At 45.1% G+C, this 18,849-nt stretch overlaps 1 protein-coding gene and 1 long non-coding RNA gene across 24 annotated transcripts in view; one reads left to right on the plus strand and one right to left on the minus strand.

The window, feature by feature from the left end:
* Positions 1-18,849, minus strand: part of NEB (nebulin) — a 200,884-nt gene that overhangs the window by 55,781 nt on the left and 126,254 nt on the right. For all 23 annotated transcript variants that reach the window (XM_084798870.1, XM_084798874.1, XM_084798871.1 and 20 more), the window contains 26 exons: positions 18,456-18,767; positions 17,496-17,600; positions 16,863-16,961; positions 16,580-16,681; positions 16,348-16,455; positions 15,379-15,690; positions 14,226-14,330; positions 14,011-14,115; positions 13,605-13,709; positions 12,853-12,960; positions 12,634-12,747; positions 11,983-12,180; positions 11,538-11,642; positions 10,772-10,876; positions 10,579-10,683; positions 10,207-10,314; positions 8,331-8,444; positions 7,686-7,883; positions 7,259-7,363; positions 6,528-6,632; positions 5,281-5,388; positions 3,551-3,655; positions 2,089-2,196; positions 1,443-1,547; positions 1,242-1,346; positions 44-142 (listed from right to left, as the gene is read on the minus strand). In XM_084798870.1, the coding sequence (XP_084654996.1) occupies positions 44-142; positions 1,242-1,346; positions 1,443-1,547; positions 2,089-2,196; positions 3,551-3,655; positions 5,281-5,388; positions 6,528-6,632; positions 7,259-7,363; positions 7,686-7,883; positions 8,331-8,444; positions 10,207-10,314; positions 10,579-10,683; positions 10,772-10,876; positions 11,538-11,642; positions 11,983-12,180; positions 12,634-12,747; positions 12,853-12,960; positions 13,605-13,709; positions 14,011-14,115; positions 14,226-14,330; positions 15,379-15,690; positions 16,348-16,455; positions 16,580-16,681; positions 16,863-16,961; positions 17,496-17,600; positions 18,456-18,767 (3,348 nt within the window). The remainder of the gene's footprint in view (positions 1-43; positions 143-1,241; positions 1,347-1,442; positions 1,548-2,088; positions 2,197-3,550; positions 3,656-5,280; positions 5,389-6,527; positions 6,633-7,258; positions 7,364-7,685; positions 7,884-8,330; positions 8,445-10,206; positions 10,315-10,578; positions 10,684-10,771; positions 10,877-11,537; positions 11,643-11,982; positions 12,181-12,633; positions 12,748-12,852; positions 12,961-13,604; positions 13,710-14,010; positions 14,116-14,225; positions 14,331-15,378; positions 15,691-16,347; positions 16,456-16,579; positions 16,682-16,862; positions 16,962-17,495; positions 17,601-18,455; positions 18,768-18,849) is intronic.
* LOC311607215 lies at positions 7,382-12,679 on the plus strand. The gene is made up of 3 exons (XR_014782557.1): positions 7,382-7,597; positions 9,913-10,028; positions 12,545-12,679. It is a non-coding gene; the product is annotated as an uncharacterized lncRNA (long non-coding RNA).

Consider the following 18,849-nt stretch of genomic DNA (forward strand, 5'->3'; position numbering starts at 1 on the left):
TTGGTGGGGTGCATGATATTGCACTGTGAAGGTGTGTCCTCACCCAGAGTTTCCGTAGGTGCCGGGAACGGACCATGTCAGGAGTGTCATACAGGAAGCAGCCAAGTCCCTTCAAGATCTGCAAGTCCTCTTTGTATTTAATCTGTGGGACAAACACAGACAGCTGGCTATGAGCCCATGTAAATACAAGACACAAAGCACAGGATGGGCACACTTTTTTGTTTTTTGTTTTTGAGACAAGGTTTCTCTGTGTAGCCTTGGCTGTCCTGGACTTGCATGGTAGACCAGGCTGGCCTCAAACTCACAGAGATCCACCTGTGATTTTAATCCACAGGGATTAAAAGCGTGAACCACCACCACCCGGCCAGGCACACTTTTTTATTGGTGCAGAGTAGCTCTCCTTATCATAGCTTTGCTTTCTGTGGTTTCAGCTTTCCATTGTCAACTGCAATGAAAAACTATAAAATGGAATACTCCAGAAAAAAAAGCAGTCTGTACATCTTAAGTATCTTTTATCCTAGCATATTGTTACAACAGTTCTACTGTATTATTATTAGCTGTTAAGCTTAATATCTTGTGCCTAATTCACAAATTAAACTTTATCCAGAGTATGTGTTCATATGACAGTGTAGCCATGGTTGAAGCATCCACTGGAGGTCTATGGGAGGTTCCTCTATAGATAAGGGAAGCACTACAGTTTACAGCTTGATTCAACAAGTATTCCTGATGCTCTTACTCTGCCCACATTCAAACCGTAAGTCACACCTCTAACTGAGCCAAGGAGGAGCACTAATATTGTGTTATCCTGTCAATGGAAAAACCTACAGATTCAATGGGTTGGTCCACCAGGAGACATCCAAAGAGTTTTGTTTTGTTTTGTTTTGTTTTAATGGCATTAGGAAGATGCTAAGAGGGAGTGTTAACAGAACCAGGAGGAGAGAGAAACCCAATATGGTCTAGGACACTTGACTGGTAGGGGTTGGTGAAGATCTTATGCTGGTGTAGAGTGGGGGCCACTGAATGACCAGGCATGGTGGCCACCCCCGTGGGTTTTCTCATGGTGACTTTTCCTGTGGCTGGAGACCTCTGGGAGTTCCCTCACAATCTCACCTCCAAGTTGTACATTTAGTTTATGGAATGCAGTGGAAAAGGATTTTCAAAGCTCACCGAATATCTTAAATGCTGAAAGCAATGCTACCTCTTGGTAGGGCCCCTTTAGAAAGAGCCTATAAGATGCTTACGTCACTGGTGATGTCTCCCACATAACGACAGTGCAACACTTGGGGAGTGTATGGCAGTGAGATCATGTGGCCCTGCATCTTGAAGAAGTCTGATTTGTAGATCAGCTAAAGGGAAAACAAGGAACAGAAGATATACATTTAGAAAGCAAATGGCCGCATTTGTTCCTTGGAAGATGGCCTGTCTGCTCCCTTCATTCTCACCTCACTGACAGCTTCTTGGGTCTTCTTGACTTGGCGGATTTCAGGTGTGTCTGGAGTTGTATGTATCTTGTCTTTTAGTTTATGATACAGTTCTCGATACAGTCTCTGCAGTGAAGGAGAAACGATTCTAAGTATTCAGGGCGGGACCACAAGGCATCTACTGACTGACGAACAACTTAATACTTGACACAAAGATCCAGGAGAGGAAATTCTGGGACTCTAAAATGCTTTAAGATTACAATAAGAGAAACTGCTTATTTCATTCAGGTGGAGAATTCTGAGTGCAAAGTGATCTGCATTCCACAGGATGGTTGACCAGTAGGGCAGATACACAAATACAGCCGATGCCAAGCAGGGTTGGAAGTCAGACAAAACTATAATTGAGTGAAAGATTTAATGCAAATATCAAAACAAATGACTTCTTTAGTAGATAGTTCATCATTGCCTATGGAACCAAGTCTCTATGATGATTTAACAAAATAGAAAATCAAAACACTGCGAGGGACACCAGAATCAAAATAGGGTCCTCCTACTGTTGTTCAGGCTGTAAGCTTACGGACGAAACACAAGACTTCTTAATGCATTTCAAACAACGCCATGATTTTGAAATTCAGTATTTTTCCCAGAGAGTGAGTGTTCACAGTACCTCACTAGTAACATTGTTGACTCTCCGGACATGGACAAATGGGACATCCTTGGGTCCAAGCGTGTATCCATTTGCCTTGATGTGCTCATAGGCTTCTTTGTATTTGAACTGAAAAGGCAAAAACAGATAGACAGAGATCAGTTATGGCTGTACAAAGGACTGTACTGTATTTCTCAATTAGAAAAGAGATTGCCCTGGATTTGAAATTTATTCCCTAAACATCAAGTGTAAGAACTAATCATTGACATAAACTAAATGTTATGTCTTTATTATTACTGTGCATGTATGTCCATGATGTGCACCTGTGGGTGCAGGACATGTGTATGGCATGCATGTGGAGGTTGGAGGGCCTCTTTTTGGAATCTGCTTCCTCCTTCCACCATGGGCTCTGGGAGTCAAATCAGGTGTCGGGCTTCCATGGCATATGCTTTTACCTCTGAGCCATCTCACTGGCTCCAATGACATGATTCAACTATTTTCCTAAGCCTTGAGGCTTATTAGTTAAATGATAAAGACATGTCTGGAAATGTAAAGAAAAATGTTACCAGGTAAATCTATTTGTTGGAAATGATGCAAAATGCAAGAAAAGAAAACCTATCACTTTAATCTCAAAGTGGCTTAACAATTAGAAAAGATAAAAAGGCCCAAGATGATATTCTTAATACTGCTGAATGACTTATAGACTGGTTTCTAAAAAATAACAGGTTTGGTTGTTGCATCTGTTTATGTCTGCTCTGGCAGAGCCTTATTAGGCCGTGCTGACACTGTCTGGTGAGCAGTATTGATTTCAGGACTCTGAAGATGAGCATCAATGAAAGAGAGCTTAATCGTATGTCCAGCCAATGGCTGGCTCACAGTATGGCCTGTAGACTACTAAACTTTTCTAAGCCATGCCCCTGGGGTACATGTCTCAGGTCCTGTGCTGGCTCTTAAAAAACCCAGGAAAGGGAAGCGCCAGAGGCAACCAGTGGCAAGTCACAAGCAGCGGGAGTTTAGATACCCCTTGGGTGCCCATGAACTGAGCACAGAGGTGGAAGTCAAGGGAAGTGTCACAGTCTGTAGCTTAGCAAGAAGTCACCTCAAAGGGACACACAGTGACATCTCCTGAGTTTACATCCGTGGCACACAACACATTTGTGAAGTTGTGTTTCTAGTAAATGACGTGGGGAGAGTTCGGGATGCTGCTAATCTAAGGGCAGCTGAAACAGAGGCATTTTGAGAACAGTGATCACTGAGCCAAGGTGCCCATGATGCCCTGTTCTAACTCATTATCCCAGCCAGGTGCACCCCAACTGTAGACACAGCCAGTGCCATCCCATCCCCAGTAAACATGCTGTCGGCTCCTACCCTCTGCAGCATCACGTTGAGCCTCCTGGGTGTAATTTGAGCACGAGAACAGATTACTAAATAATAAATTCTTCACATTTGAGCTTCAGACCCTGACAGAATGAGGAATACTCACATAGCTGCTCATGTAGCGGGTGTCCTTGGTGTGATTGAAATGCGGCGTGTCAACTGGGAGCCTGTACCCAGTAGGCAGGTAGCGCAGGCCTTTCTTGTACAAATTCTGCCAGAATGGAAGAGAGCAAGCAAAATGTCTCCTAAGTATCATATAATAGGTAGTTAAACATATCACAGGCAGTTTGTTCGATTTTTTTTGGTCAGACAGTTGATCTCTTTATGCTCTCTAAATTGATTTTAAGAACTTATGTAAGAATCATAAATTCAGGCAGGTTCTGCTTTTCTTACTGCATTGTAGGGGTTGGTACTGTCGTCTCTATAGGATCTTTATAGGACCTCCTAGGAAACAGGCCTCTAGGCATCCCCATGTGGGATTATATTAGGTGAGGCCCTGGACATGTCAAGGAAGAAGTATCTTGACTGAATTGGCTGAAACGAAGAGGCAAACCCTAGAGGAGAGGAGTACTATGCCCTAAGTTTGGGTCCTAGATTGTATAGAAAGAAGATGCTAGCTTCATCTCCCTCTGCTTCCTGATTGCGAACAGAATGTGAGCAGCTGCTTCAAGCTCCTGCCAACATGACTTCCCTTCCATGAGGCAAAACAGGCCCTTTCTCCCTTAAGCTATGCTGGTCAGGGTATTTCATCAAAGCAATGGGAAAAGTTAAGACAAGGCGGAAAGAGGGAAACTGCTTATAGAGAAGAGGTTGTTTGTGCTTCCAAACATGTACCTGACATCTAGCAAGAACTCGGGACATGCAGCCAAGTGCCACCTCCGTCACTTAACCCACTGTCAGGAGATACTGAAGCCACCAATGGGCCCTGAGGCAGTCATCACTCTAAGGTGCATCTGACATTGACCTCCGGTATTCCCCCACAAATACAGTGACATCAGAGAATGAGGTCAAGATGCATATATTGGTGGAGAAGGAGGGTAGGGGGATGGGTCTGTCTGTTGTCTTAAATATTCTGGCTCTCAGGGGGAGCTGCAAGCTTAAGAATAGTGTTTAAAGTTGAAAAAAAAATCAACTGACATCTCATGTGCAAAATAAAAGCTAGCAGTAAAAACTGAAGCCAGAGCAGCTTCCTGAGGTTTCACAGGGAGGGGATGGCAGGTCGGTGCGAAGTTCTTCCAAATTCAAACAGTGATTTCTGCCTTCACCTCTTACTGTTCGTAGCCTTTTGTTTCACATGTTTAACTCTGCCATTGTGGTTTTAAGGCTTGCTGGAGAGATGGCTCAGTAGTTAAGAGCACTGTCTGCTCTTCCAGAGGTCCTGAGTTCAATTTCCAGCAACCACATGATGGCTCACAAACCATCTATAATGTGATCTGGTGCCCTCCTCTGGCCTGCAGGAGTGCAGGCAGATAGAGAGCACTCACACATTAAAAAAACAAAAACAAAAACAGAAAAGCAGCGATGGTACACCAGCTCTCTTCTTTCTGACTTGCAAATATCGGTCAACTACATGGCCATTTATTATGTTTGATTGCTTGGTAGGAGGATCCCATTAGTCAAGAGGGACGTCAATGCATGTCGTCTTTTTTTTCCCAACTCACTGAATGGAATAGTTTGTTTGTTTGTTTGTTTTTCTTTGCTTGTTTCTCCAACTCACTGAATGGAGCAGCATTTGTATATCTTACAAGACCAGTCAATGAGGATACATCAGCCATCATCCCTCTAGGCGCCCTGTGGCCTGGGTTTCTCCTGATAGTCCCCTTTCCCGACACCTACCTCACTCTGAAGCTTGTAGGCATGCAGGGCTCGGTCCAGATCCACGGTTTTTGTAGTTGGAGCCACTTTGCCTCTGACGCTGTGCACATAGTCATAGTGGTAGACAGCCTGGAAGCCGAGAGGGGTAAGGGGAGTTCGTTCAGACTGCAGTAGCGTTGTTGGAGCGAAGCACAGCAAATGGAAGTCCATATTTAAGACCATGAAAAGGGAGCAGCCTGCTCCTTTGGCTCACTGTTATAAATATGACCTTCCTCCATTGCCACCACTACTTGGACCCTCGCTGGTGGCACTGTTTTGGAAGTGGGGACTTAGCTAGGGGAAATTGGTCAGATTCTTGCCCCAAGTCTGCTTCCTTACCCCTTTCTCTCCTTTCTCCCCTTTCTACCACGAGGCAGAGAACTCGTGCTCACCACATGCTCTTACCCCCATGATATCCGCCCAAGTACTTGGAGTGAAGAAACCATGGTCTGAACTCTCTAAAAGTGAGACACAAATTAAATGGCTCTTCCCATTGTTTCTGTCACAACAAAAGAAAAAGGAACAGAGGCTCCTAGAGACCTCTGCTATGCTACTGTGTCTTATGCAGGGGATTCAGAACCAAGGCCACAGACAGCCCTGAAAAGTGGACGGCACAGCTCAGGTGTCAGAGACAGGGGTGGACAACTTCCCTCTGTAAGGTCAAGATAATAGGTGGGAGCAGATTCCCACTGGTGGAATGTAATAGTTGCTTGCTACGTGTGCATATAACTGAAAAAGGACCGCTTGGTGGCTCTCTTCTCTGCCCGCTCTCAGGCACGACAGGGAACCCACACACATCCTTCCCCGTTTTACACATAAAGACGCCAAGCCTCAGAGGAAGTATATTCTCTTTCCAGGTTTGTATTACTCAGCAGAGGCAGGAAGGACTCCAACATCCTTAAACACCACAGCCCACTTCCTTCTAATTCTACCAGCTGGCTCTAATTATCAGAAGGCCCAGACAGGGAGACGTAAATGTCTCTCACTACACACAGTACAACAACAGAAAGCACCGCTGGACAAAGCATTTCACAGGCTCAGCTCACTTAACAGCTTCACCCCTGCCAACTACTGACACTCCAGATGTTAGGGAAAGGGAGCTTTGCAAGCAGGTTCTCAGGTGCCAAGTCCAGTCCCCCGTTAGGAAAGGCTGCCGCCGCCCAGCCTCTGGTTGAGCCATGCCCCACCTTCATTGCTACCCATAGTCACTTCCACCAGGGAGGGCTTACGTCACTCAGCTGCTTTCCACTTTTGACAGCCTGAACGTAAACCGGTGTGTCGGTCACCAGCTTGTAGTCGTTCCTCGTCTTCTGCACATGCGCTTTGTACTTGATCTGCCAAGAACAAGCAAGCAAGCCCTGTGCTGGGACATGTGTTGCACCAGACAGCACAGGATTTCACAGAGGGCTTGAGAGTCCCTCCTGCCAGTGATATGCAGAGGAAGGACTTGAGTTTTATAGCAACCCACACTACCCGTGTTTACAGTCATACAGGGCTTTAGAGTGATCTAGAAGGTGTGATGGCTGCTCTTCTCCAAAAACTCTCACTGGAATCCTCACTGCCACGTTACTTCATGTGGCAAATTCCCCTGTTCCTTACAAATAAATCCCATTGATTATCCTAACAAATGAGTTTTTCATATAAAAAAACTATGCTCTCAATAACATATTCAAAATAGTTTTTAATATATTCAAGACAGTTTAAAAGAGAGGAGAGACTGGAGTCATTTCTCCAAAGAGGAGGGTGGCCCAGCCACTTCAGGTTATATGATGGAAATAGTAAATGTGTTGCTAAGAAACAACTACTCTGTTTTTAGCATCTTCCTCCAGCTTATCCATCTTCAACAGGACTTACTGCACAACCGGGCCGTGGCACTGTTCTCATGTTAAACATTGTCTCCTCGACTCGAAACTGTGTAAACGTGTGTGCATATACCAACCAATCAAACACGGATACTCACATCATTGCGTAGATCATAAGCATGCTTTGCGTGGAGAATTTCAGGAGTGTCCCAGACGTAGCAGCCGATGCCCTTCAGCCAGGTGAGGTCATCCTTGTACACAATCTAGGGGGTTTCAGCAGATGCGGAGGATCAGAGGGAAAAAAAATTGACCATTCCTTCAATACTAAAGGATAGATATACCCTAGACCAGGTGACACTGGGGAGGGAATTAAAAGCAAAAGCTATGGGGCAAGGAGGCTGAGAGGCCACAGAAAGCTGCTCAGCCCTGCTTCCAGCAAGAGCTTTAAAATCCCCTCAGACTCATGGATCATAAGAAAAGGCAAGGCGGATATGCAGGTAAGCCTGCTTCTCATCAGTGTGGGGATGTGAGGATGGTGGGGCAACTACGGCGGGCGGGGGCGGTCCTTCTAAGCAACAGGCTTACATCGCTGATCTGGTCTGTCACTTTCCTGACGTGACTGTTGACTTGTAAGTCAGGGTGGCAAATCCACTCATGGAGGTGCAGCCGGTAGTCAATCTCACTGACTTTCTTCTGAGAATCCTTGGCAGTCACCATCTCTACCATGTCAGGCACCATGTGGATTTTCATCTTGTTCTTCTCATACACCGATCGGTACAGGCGCTGTGAAAGTCAAGTGACAATCCGGTTACCAGGAAAACCACTGAGTCATCATGGTGTGTCTGTCTTCTCCAGCTCGTAAGCGAGCAACTGGGGTTGGGGGCAGAGGTTGGAATTTCCTTGCGTTTTGTGTAGATTAATACCTGCATATTTTAAAAGATCTATTTTTATTTTTATGCACATGTCTATGTGTGTGTAAATACTTGAGTGTATGCCACATGCGTGTCAGGCTCCCATAGCTGGAGTTCCATCCAGGCAGTTGTGAGTTGTCTGACATGGGTTCTGAGAAAGAAACTTGGGTCCTTTCTAAGAGCAGCAAGGATTCTTACCTCCGAACCATCTCATCTCTCCAACCTCTCGGCTGAGATAGTACTTACCTTCTTTATATAGGCACATAGGGCTATTTGGTTCAACTTCTGTTTGCACTAAAGCCTCTTGGCGGGTACTTACATCGATGTTGAGTTTGCCCACTCGGAGACACCGTGCCGTGTTCGGATCATCTTCAACACTTTTTGGTAATGTGTAAAGAGCTTTGAACTTCTCATATTCTTCTCGGTATTTGATCTACAGAGAACAAGTAGAAAAGCTAAAACACGATGACTAAGACTTATTAAAAAATACAAATAAAAAGCATGAAACAGTGGAAGGGTCAGTGGGGGAGGGGGAGGGGCAGGCTGGAACTCTTCCTGGTGCTCACTTCCTTACTTTAAAAAGACCCTAGAGCTAGCACAGGGCCAGTAAATCGGGTTATATCTGAAAGTACTTTTTATCCTGGACAGTGCATAAAATTGTATTGTTTTAAGTGCCCAAACCAACACTGCTGCTACAACTACACCTTGCTTTTAGGATTGTGCTTAATTGGTTCAAATGTCTGTAGTGATGAGGATCCAACCCAGGGCCTTGAACATGCTTGGCAAACAGTCTACCATTAAGCCACACTCCCAACTTGTGGTAAGTGATAGTAAAATAATTGTTTAGTGAGGTGGCTTTCTCCTTCTTCCTATCCTGAGTGAAAGGTTCAGGCTATGCTTGGAATCTTTGTTTTTAAGGGGTGATGCTCTGTGGTTGAGAAAGTGGCAATTCCCCAAATCTCAGTTTCTCCAAGAATTTAAAAAAGGTATTATAGCTGGGCTTTAGTTTTTTGGCAGTGCTACCTATCAACCAATACTCTGAGACTCGAATAGCTAGGAAAAAGGCAATGGTGAGAGCCAGCGTCCTAGCCCACGGGAGTACCCCACAGGCTGTCAGCACTCAGAGACCCATTCTCAGCGGAAGTGGGGAGCTACTTCAGCAACTAGAGGCCAAACAATTCCCACCAGAGTTTTCCAGAACAGAACATTCCAGGCTCTTAGTGATGCTCTGCCCCTCAGCTAGGAAAAATTAGCATTCGAACGAATTCATCCTTTTTTTCCCTGCTAAAAAGATGTTTCCAACTAGGCCAGGCATAGTGGCACACATTTTTAATCCCAGCACTTGGGAGACAGAGGCAGGTGGATCTCTGTGAGTTCAAGGCCAGCCTGGTCTACAAAGGGAATTCCAGGACAGCCAGGGCTATTACACAGAGAAACCCCACCTTGAAAAACCAAACCAACCAACCAAATAAAAAGTTTCCAACTAATGTTAGGATCCCTAATTGTTCTATGCCCATCACCCCTCATTCCAACAACATTTTGCCAAGAATCCGCAACAGAATAAGAAAAACCTCCAAACCAGGCTCTGTGACGTGTATTTACAAATCCAAATGAGAGGCATGCTCCTCAGTAATGGTGTAGTAACAAGTTACCATGCTCACTAGCCTAGCTTTGCACCAGATCTTACATAATTCTATTGAAATATCCTCTTTTGGGTTTTGTTTTCTGGGACAAGGTCTTACTCTGTAGTTCAGGCTAGACTGAAACTCACTACCATGGGCTACACTGGCTTCGAATGCAGTCTCCCCAATGCTCGACTTAGAGCTGTGAGCCTCCAGGCCTGGCTGGAAAGCTCTCTATCCTTGTGTGGTATTTTGTTTCTGCTTCTCTCTCCACTATAGGCTGAAGCAGATGCTATTTATCTAGTTCATCTGTACATCTGCCTGAAAGAGTGCGTCTGGGTCCTCCTGGTGGTATGTGTGACTCTCCAGCGACTGTGAGACCCTGAGAAGACACAGTGAGTATGCTCTCTGGTGCCCAGCTATTGGAAGTATTTGCTAGACACCCCCTGAGAATGTGGGGAGATGCTTCTGGGTAACATATGAACAGCCTGGGGGGGGGGCGGAAATTCTTGGTATGGGGAGTGGAGGAGAGCAGAGGGGGAGGGGAGGCTATGATTTTTGCATGTGACTTACATGGCTGGCCAGGTGCTTCTGGTTCTTTGCATGTGTCAAAGACAAGGTGCTGCTTGGCAGGTTATAGCTGGTGGCTTTCACCTTATCCCAAGCCTCCTTGTATATGTTCTAGAAGGGTTAAAAAAATATTGTGAATACAGGTGCTGCATTCTGGTTAGTCCCCACATCAATGTTTTCCTGTGTCTCTGTTCTTGTCCAATGGGCTTCGTCAATCCTGGGGTGTTTCTTTGATTTGAAGTTTAATTGTGTAGTGAGAATCTATAGGTAAGGTTGGAATTCTATGGTCTGGGGAAAAGGTTTTATCCTCCTTTTTCTCTTACTGTCTCTGAAGGGGAAAAGGCAGCTCCTAAGTATGAGGCAAAGACCACTCACACTGCTGTACAGACTCTTCAGGTTCCTGGTTCTGTCGTAGTCTGCTGTCTCCAGCACTGTGGTATACTTGTCCTTAATCTGATGGTAATTTTCTTTATATTTCACCTGCAGACAAAGGAAAATCCCTTGCATACCTCTGCTGGTAGGATACATCTCGAGGCTTGCCATACCAGACAGGACAAGGACATTGTACCTCACTGGCATTAATGCCACTCTGAAGAGCAGTCACGTAAACTGGCGTATCTGTGACCAGGTTATAATTCTGTAGGTTTTCTTTACTTGCTGCTGTGTATTGTAGCTGTGAAGGAAAACCAGAGTAAAAAGCAGCACTAGCTGTTTATGGCAACTCAGGCATTTCTTTTCTTTATTTCTGGCTTTCTGCTGTAAGAAACAGGGTGCCATCCCTCTGAGGCTTGCGGGCTTTGCGTGGCAGCCAAAACAAGCAACAGCTTTCCTCTGTGTGAGGTGTCTGTCTTCATCTCATTCTCTGCTCCGTGCCACCTCTCAGCACTCCCCTCCCCCCAGCGGCATCCTGGGGTGCCATGCCAATAGTCCATGAGAGCTGCCCAATTGCAGCTCAGCTACATGCTGGGACATGCCCCAGATTTTGATTTTTTTTTTCCCTTTCAAAACATATGTACCTGTTGTCAGAGCACACTTCACTTCCTATATTCTGCAAGCTAACCTGGCCAAGATGGAGATGCCTATGTACAGTTCACCATCCACCAGCCCCCTTCTCTATAACATCCTGTTATCAGTACGCATGGCCTTCAGCCATGGGACAGACTCATACCAGAGCCGGTCCCCACAAGAGGTTTGATTGGGACCAATTTGGTTGCCTTAGATCATACACCTTTATAGCAGTCTCTCAACCAGGGCTTAGAGACAGCAGCCTATTGATGCCACCATGGACCACGATGACATCTGGATAGTTGGTCCTTATAGGAAGATTGGCTCACCTGACTCTGGAGGTCATATGATTTCTTGGCATGGAGGATCTGGGGTGTATCCCAAACATAGCAGCCAATGCCTTTCAGCCAGTTTAAATCATCTTTATATACATTCTGCAGTGAAGAAGAAACATGAAGGGTGGCAGGCATTCAGATTTTACAGTTGGTCACTTGGATGGTTTCCTACAGCTCCCTGGCTTTCAACCCAACTAGTTGAAAGCTACTTACTGGTTGAAAGATGTCTCAGTGCCTAAGTGTAAGTGTAGCATTAAACAGATTAAGTATTCAACACAGGTGCCCTATGGCTCAAAGGGGTTCTTACATAAAGAGTGGTTTCTTATGCCACTTAGTTGTGAAAATTTCAGGGTCTATGAGCAGAAGTTGTACCATTGAAGGTTAAGCAGGAGGGGAAGGAGTCTATATGCTTAGTTAAACTGTAGAAAGGGCATCGTACATCACTTAAGATCTCCTGGGCGTTTCGGGCGTGGATAACATTGGGCTCCTCTGGAAGTGACGTCCACTGATGAAAGTAGTGTCGGTACTCCAGGTCGCTGAGGATGTACTGGCACCTTTTCGCCAGCACGTGGTTCATCATGTCATTGGGGATATGCACATTGGCTTTGGTGTCCTCATAATCTTTTCTGTAGTTCAACTGAAGATGTTTTTAAAGACAAAAAAATTGTTATGGCATTAAAACTTAAATTATTCTGACCAATTTCTTTAGTCTCCAATGTAGAGCAGTATGCATAGAATAATGTTGAAAATAACACTAACAATTAAAAAAAATTTTCCCATCCCTGTATAATGCATTGTAAACAGGAAAGTTGTTTTCCCCCTTTTGCCAATTCAAAGCCCTTAGTGTATGCTGGGTAAAATAAAAAAATTGGGTGGGGTGGGGTGGGATGGGGGTGAGGGGGTAGAGGGAAGTGGGGACAATGTCCACAGACTCCAAGGGTCCCCGGGTGAGGCTGAGGACATCTGAAAGATGGTCCATCCCATACCACTCTCTCCCCCAGCTAATTTTGAGTCACGGGAAAGCTCTAAGCGGGCAGACAGAGGAGCACACTGAAGTCGCACTCATCTACAGGAAGCAAGCACTGCTCACCGCGCTCCGCATCTGCTGGAAGTCCAGGCAATGGATGACGCCGGGGAACTCACTTATTTCTTTTCCAGCCAGGTAGTGACCCTTCTGCTTCTCATAGGTTTCTTTGTATTTCAGCTGAAAAAAAAAATGGGTTCAACACTGAGAATTTCTGTAGTTCCCTATCCAGCTTCCTGCTCCCCAATAAAGACTATAATCCTAGGAACGAAATGTCAAACTGACCTCACTGTTCACCAGGTCGGCATGCTTGGCTCCAACAATTGGAATATAGCGTTCATCTAGGGTGTAGCCGTAGGCCTTGGTTCCCTCCCATGCTCCCTTGTATAGTATCTGGATCACAGAAGCATGTGTTAATAAAATTGCATTCAGCGATATTCAAAGAGCACTAAAACAACTGCTAAAACTGGTGTTTATGTTCAAGGCAAGGTTGAAACCTCTGTAGTCACTAGAGTGACAGGCCTAGAACTGGGTAGTTACTTGATTGAATCTACAAACTGAGACACTTTATAACACAGTTGACTGTATTTCTATTTTGAAAAAACTGATGAGAAATTTGTACACAAGGCTTGCTAAACATTGCTCTGTATTGGTATACAAGCACACATATGCACATGAGTGTGCGCGTGTACACACACACACACACACACACACACTCCTACTTCTTTAAATTTGCTGAGTTAAATTAGGAAGGAAATGCCTTCCATCTGTTGGCTGGCACTGTGTGTACATGACTGTCAATTAGAGATAAATTCTCCTCCATTTTCCCCCTTTTGGTACCTGTTCCATCCTTTCTGCTGTATCTCCAGAGCCCTGATAGCATTCTACTTATACCATTACCTATTTATTTGTGTCAGTATAAGAAATGAAGGCAACTGGTCACCTTCCAAGTTCACCAGTTTACAAAATCAGTCAAGAATATGAGATCTGACAAGAGCTTAATTAGGAAACAAGTTATCACATAAAATAGGACTCACAGTACTGTAGAGTTTCCCCATGTCCTTGGAGTGGGAGATGTATGGCGTGTCTGGAGAAAATATGTACTTGCCCTTGGCTTTATTAAATGTTTCTTTATATCTCACCTAAGAAGAGGAAGAAAAAAAAACACCTTTTGGTTAGTCTAAAACATATATTTAAATTTTCCTAAGACATACTGAAGACATAATAATCCTCATTTATATATAAATTAATTTCTGTTCATTTTAGCTAACTGAATATTCTGGTCAAGAATACAGGTATCTTAAAGTATAGACCATTGATAAAGACGGTCTTACAGTTTGTCCCTCTCTCAGTTTCTAATCGTCAATTATCCAGACGTAAGGAAATCAACTGTTCACTTAGCTTCCCAGGCTAAGCACGCAGCCGTGTACAATGGGAACGTACATCGCTTTGATTGACTGAGTTAATCTTGGCTAGAACAATCTCTGGAGGGTCCACCACGCTCGTAAAGTTGGGATAGTTGTCAAGAGCAGCTTTCTTGTATTTGATCTGAAATGAATAGAGACAATTAAGATGGCTCCGTCCCCATGGGGTACCCATCCCTATGTGGCAGGTAGGGAAAATAGGCTTTATATTAAAAAACCCAACAGGCTGCATACCTGGTTCACCATTTCCTGGTTCTTTGTAACCCTCACGTGGTCCACAGAATCCAGAGGGATCCAGCCAATGCCTCGGAGCCATTCGAGGTCAGCTTTGTAGACATTCTGTGGGGAGAGGAGAGATGGAAGGACCTGTAAGTGACACAGGATGACGGCGGAGGACTCCAGACTATTTTTTCAGAAGATTCAGATGGGTTTCTCTTTAGCGGCTCGGGTCTCATTCATTCAGCCACAGCTTTACCTGGCATTATTTCTTGAGCCTGTGACTGCCCAGAGGCCTGAAATTCAGTGCCTTAAGGAATCAGCATAGGGTGAAGTACTATGAAAGCTACAGCACTGGAGAGCTGTTGGAGCTAAGAAGTCATTGACCTAAAGACAAGCTTACCGAAGAGGCAGCAGTTTTAGATAGACATTCGCTACAGTTAGCTCCCTGGACTAAATGAAGGGGCACGCGTGCACATGTAAATGCTCATGAAGGCTTAGGGGATGGGGGCAGCATCTCCTCTGCTCGGGACAAGCCTGCCTATTCCCATCACCGCCCTCTCTCCAGCCTTAGCTACTGGACTCACCAGCCCCTTCCAGATAAAATGAAGACGAACGGATCCTTGGAGTAAAGCTGGACACCCAATCATATTTTAGCACTCAGTGAGGCAGTCTCCCTGCCTATCTGGTAATGATGAAAAGACCTACGCTGAGCTACTGAGCTACTCCTCTTCATCTAAGTCGGGACTCTAATGTGTGTTCAGGCTTTGGTGTGGTGAGGTAGCCGGTGTCATAGTATGCCCAGCTTATTTACTAAGGCTCTTCCTGAGGATGCTGGGCTCAATAGCTTACAGTTTCTCTCTCTCTCTCTCTCTCTCTCTCTCTCTCTCTCTCTCTCTCTCTCTCTCTCTCCCTCTCTCTCCCTCTCTCTCCCTCCCTCTCTCTCTCTCTCTCTCTCTCTCTCTCTCTCAGATGTTGAGTGACGTGAGAAGGAGGCTCTTCAGTCTTTGTCTACTATGATCATGATTGCTAAAACCCCAGCTCACTCTCCAGCATTACTCCTTTCTAGTGACAAAAGTGCTTATGATCCAAAGTGTCCAAGATGGGGTGTTCCTTCTTATTCTCAGCGTGTATGGCACAGTCTCAATGAAAAGAAATGACAGCCACTCACGTCACTCTGAAGGTCGTAGGCAATTTTTGCTTGAATAACATCATTTTGGTCAGGATGGCACGTCCATTGGCGCAGGTAGTGACGGTAATCGATATCGCTGACAAGGCTCTGCCCTTCCTTGGCAGCCACAACGGACACCATGTCAGCAGGTATGTTGATTTTGGCCTTTGACTTGTGGTAGCTCTCCTTGTAGAGCCTGTCGTTCTGAATCTGGCCCGCGTGCTCGAACCAAACCAGCTTGGGATCGTCTCTCATGGTGGGAACACCGACGTAGTGACCCTTCTGCTTAACATGCTCTGCTTTGTACTTCAGCTGGGGAGAGGTCGAATACAGAACCCATGAGCTTTGATAAGCACGCAGCAGGAGCCACAGCCCCGAGCTTTTTGTTAGACACTTCTAGTCTGAGGCAACAACAACAACAACAAAAAACCACTGACATAAATAAATGGCACTGAGGTAAACAGATATGGAGAAGTAACTACTTTAGATTTGTTGTTGCTGTTGCTTTAGACAGTTTCTCAGCTCACTCGGTGGAGGTTGGACTTTAAACAGTTGAAGGTGGCCTTGAACTCCTGATCCTCATGCCTCCATCTCTTAAGCTCTGCAATTATGGGTTTGTGTGGTAACACCTGGCTGAAATGGTCATTTTAAATAGGAAAAAAACAAACCCCAAATTCTTGTTCTCTAATTGTGGCTATTTCTTTATTTGGGAGCCTGAAGATTTTATAGCATCCACAAGATACAAGAAAGAAAAAAAAAAACCAAAGAAACAAAAACAAACAAATAAAGGCCCCAAACCAAGTGAAAAGACCTGAAAGGGAGGGAATATTTCAGCCCTGAGCAAGCACAGCCAGGGCTACCATGCTGAGATAGGAGTATTCCTCAATCTGACATCTGTGTTTTACAACCTGCATCCCGTTCAAGCAAGGTCCAACTCCTGCAGGATGCTGTCATAGTGGGACAAATTACCTCACTCTGAACATCACTGGAATGGTGGGCATGGACAAATGGCACAGCATCAGGTGGCAGAATGTAGCCTGTGGCTTTCTGTTTCTCCCAGCCTTCCTTGTAGAGGTACTAGAAGACAAAGAGCCGTGGTAGGGGTTAAATGAGGGGAAGACGAGGTCATATATATAAATCTCCTGCAGACCCATTATGGTTTGTCCATCTCCAAGCACTAGGCATCTGCAAAAGTCCTTACCTGGTCCAGGATGCGGGCAGCCTCCTGGGCAGTGTGCAGCAGTGGGGTTTCTGTAAGGGTGTACTTTGACTTGGTGGCATTCCAGTCTTTCCGATATTTAATCTAAAAATAAGAGGCATTTGGAGAAAATTACTTGATGTTAAGAAATCCCTCTGTTGTCCAAGCACTGCCAGCACAGATAATTTTGATGATGAAAATATTAGCTCAGTGACTGCAAGAGGCAGGAAAGTTTTGGCAGCAGTCTCTGCATGGCTGTATGGCTTTACGACAACCATGCACTTACGTCATCTCTGATCTCGCTGCTTTGTTTCGCTGTCACATAATCCACTCTGTCATCCACAGGAGTAAAGTTGAGAGTTTCTATCTTTGTGCGATATTTTTTCTGTGAGGAAGAGAGAAATCTGTCAGCTATAGTCACTTGTTATGTGGGCGGAGAGACACTAAATTAAGGGTTCTCTATTGGAGGCATAAGGTACCATCAGTGAATGGCATCTTCTTGGCAATTTAGCATTTTATTTCTTTAACAACCAGGTTGTCTTATTAGACTACCTCCAGATTGTTTTTTTCCTCAATATTGGGGTTTGAATCCAGGGCCTCACAGATTTTAAAGTACGCAAGATGGCTCACCTCCAACAGCCTCACATTACTTGTATCATAATCCATTTTTCCAATGGAGAAACTTCTCCCAGTATATTGCTATTGTTGGCAAAAGAAATTTTCCATTTGCGCTATTCCATGCATCAATAGACTGGATACTGTTAGGGATATGGTCCCAAAGTATGATGGGAATAGTAACATTTTGGAAAATGTCTGGCTTAAAGTCCAGCAGTGAAAAACAGTTCAAACACCGACCTAAGGTGACTGTATTCCGGCTGACACCTTTTGGTCATTTTCTATGGAAATGGTGCAGTCGTACCTCACTGAAGATATCTGCCGCGTGTTTGGCATGATTGACAGAGACGGAGTCATTTGGCATCCACCCGATTCCACGTAACCATTCCAAGTCAGCCTTGTAAACAGCCTGGGAAAACAAGGCCCGAGTTAGTTCAGTAAGACTGACTGCCAGGCTGAGGAGGAGACACCATGTAAACAGTGTGGAAGCAATGGAAGATGTCCTCAAGCAGCCAGGCAGGTAATGCAATACAATCAGCCAGGCCAGGTAGTCGCAGCTGAAGGACAGTCCTTCTATTTCACATGAGTCAGCCTGAACTGCAGGGCTGCAGGGCTCAGTTGCCACATCTTCTGCCTAGGGCTGCCTGTTAAGACTTCTCAAGAGAAACAGGAAGTCTTAGACTTAAAAAAAAAAAATCTTGATTTGAAAATTTGACAACTTGATTCAAGATCTCTAAACAATTACGTCAGTTGAAAAAGCACATTTGTGCCTACATCCTGTGTGTGAACTACCAATAGTTCATTTATATAAACATTGGTTGTTATCTAAATGCTGTAGACAAAAACTTTCCACCATAATTCATCCCTTCCCTCCCAACAGCAGGACCTAATGATGGAGCCCTTGCACTCTCTATTTAGACCAGGCTAGCCTTGAGGTTGCTTCAATCCTCTTGCCTCTGACTCCCAAGTGCTGGGATTACAGATGTTCACTACTGCAAACCTGATTTCCCACATACTGTTGTTGTTGTTGTTGTTGTTTTGTTTTTTTGACCTTCCACCAAGACCTACAGTCATTTACACCTCTACTTATTCCTTCACATGAAGGTTAGATCCTTCCTGGCGTTGCTGATTCTGATCCTAGACTGCAAGGCCTAACTACTATCAAAACTCTCGGCCATGTAGAGACGCGTGATTGTGACAAAGGTGCTTCATGCCACGACCTTCCTGGGTGTCACAGGGAAAGGGTCCAGTGAAGCCCACTCACGTCACTCTGCAGCTCGTAGGCTCTCTTGGCCTGAATCACGTCATTCTGGTCGGGCATGCACGTCCACTCGTGTAGGTAATTGCGATAGTCCACGTCGCTGACCAGGGTCTGGCACTTTTTAGAATGCAGGATGGAAAGCATATCCACAGGGCTCTGGAACTTGGTCTTCCACTTGGCCCACTGCAGCCGGTACTCCCTTTCATTCTGAATCTTGCCAGCTATGAGGGCCCACCGGATCTTGTTGTCATCCCTGGCTGTGAGGGTGCCCACGTAGTGTCCCTTCTGCTTCTCGTGGTCAAGCTTGTATTTATACTGGAGGTTAAAAAAAAAAACAAACAAACAATGGAGCAGGTGGGTCACAGCATGCCCTCTGATACATACAGAGACTTTGCTG

The sequence above is a fragment of the Acomys minous genome, assembly GCF_964271855.1.
Source record: "Acomys minous genome assembly, chromosome: 10".
NCBI classification, from domain to species: Eukaryota; Metazoa; Chordata; class Mammalia; order Rodentia; family Muridae; genus Acomys; species Acomys minous.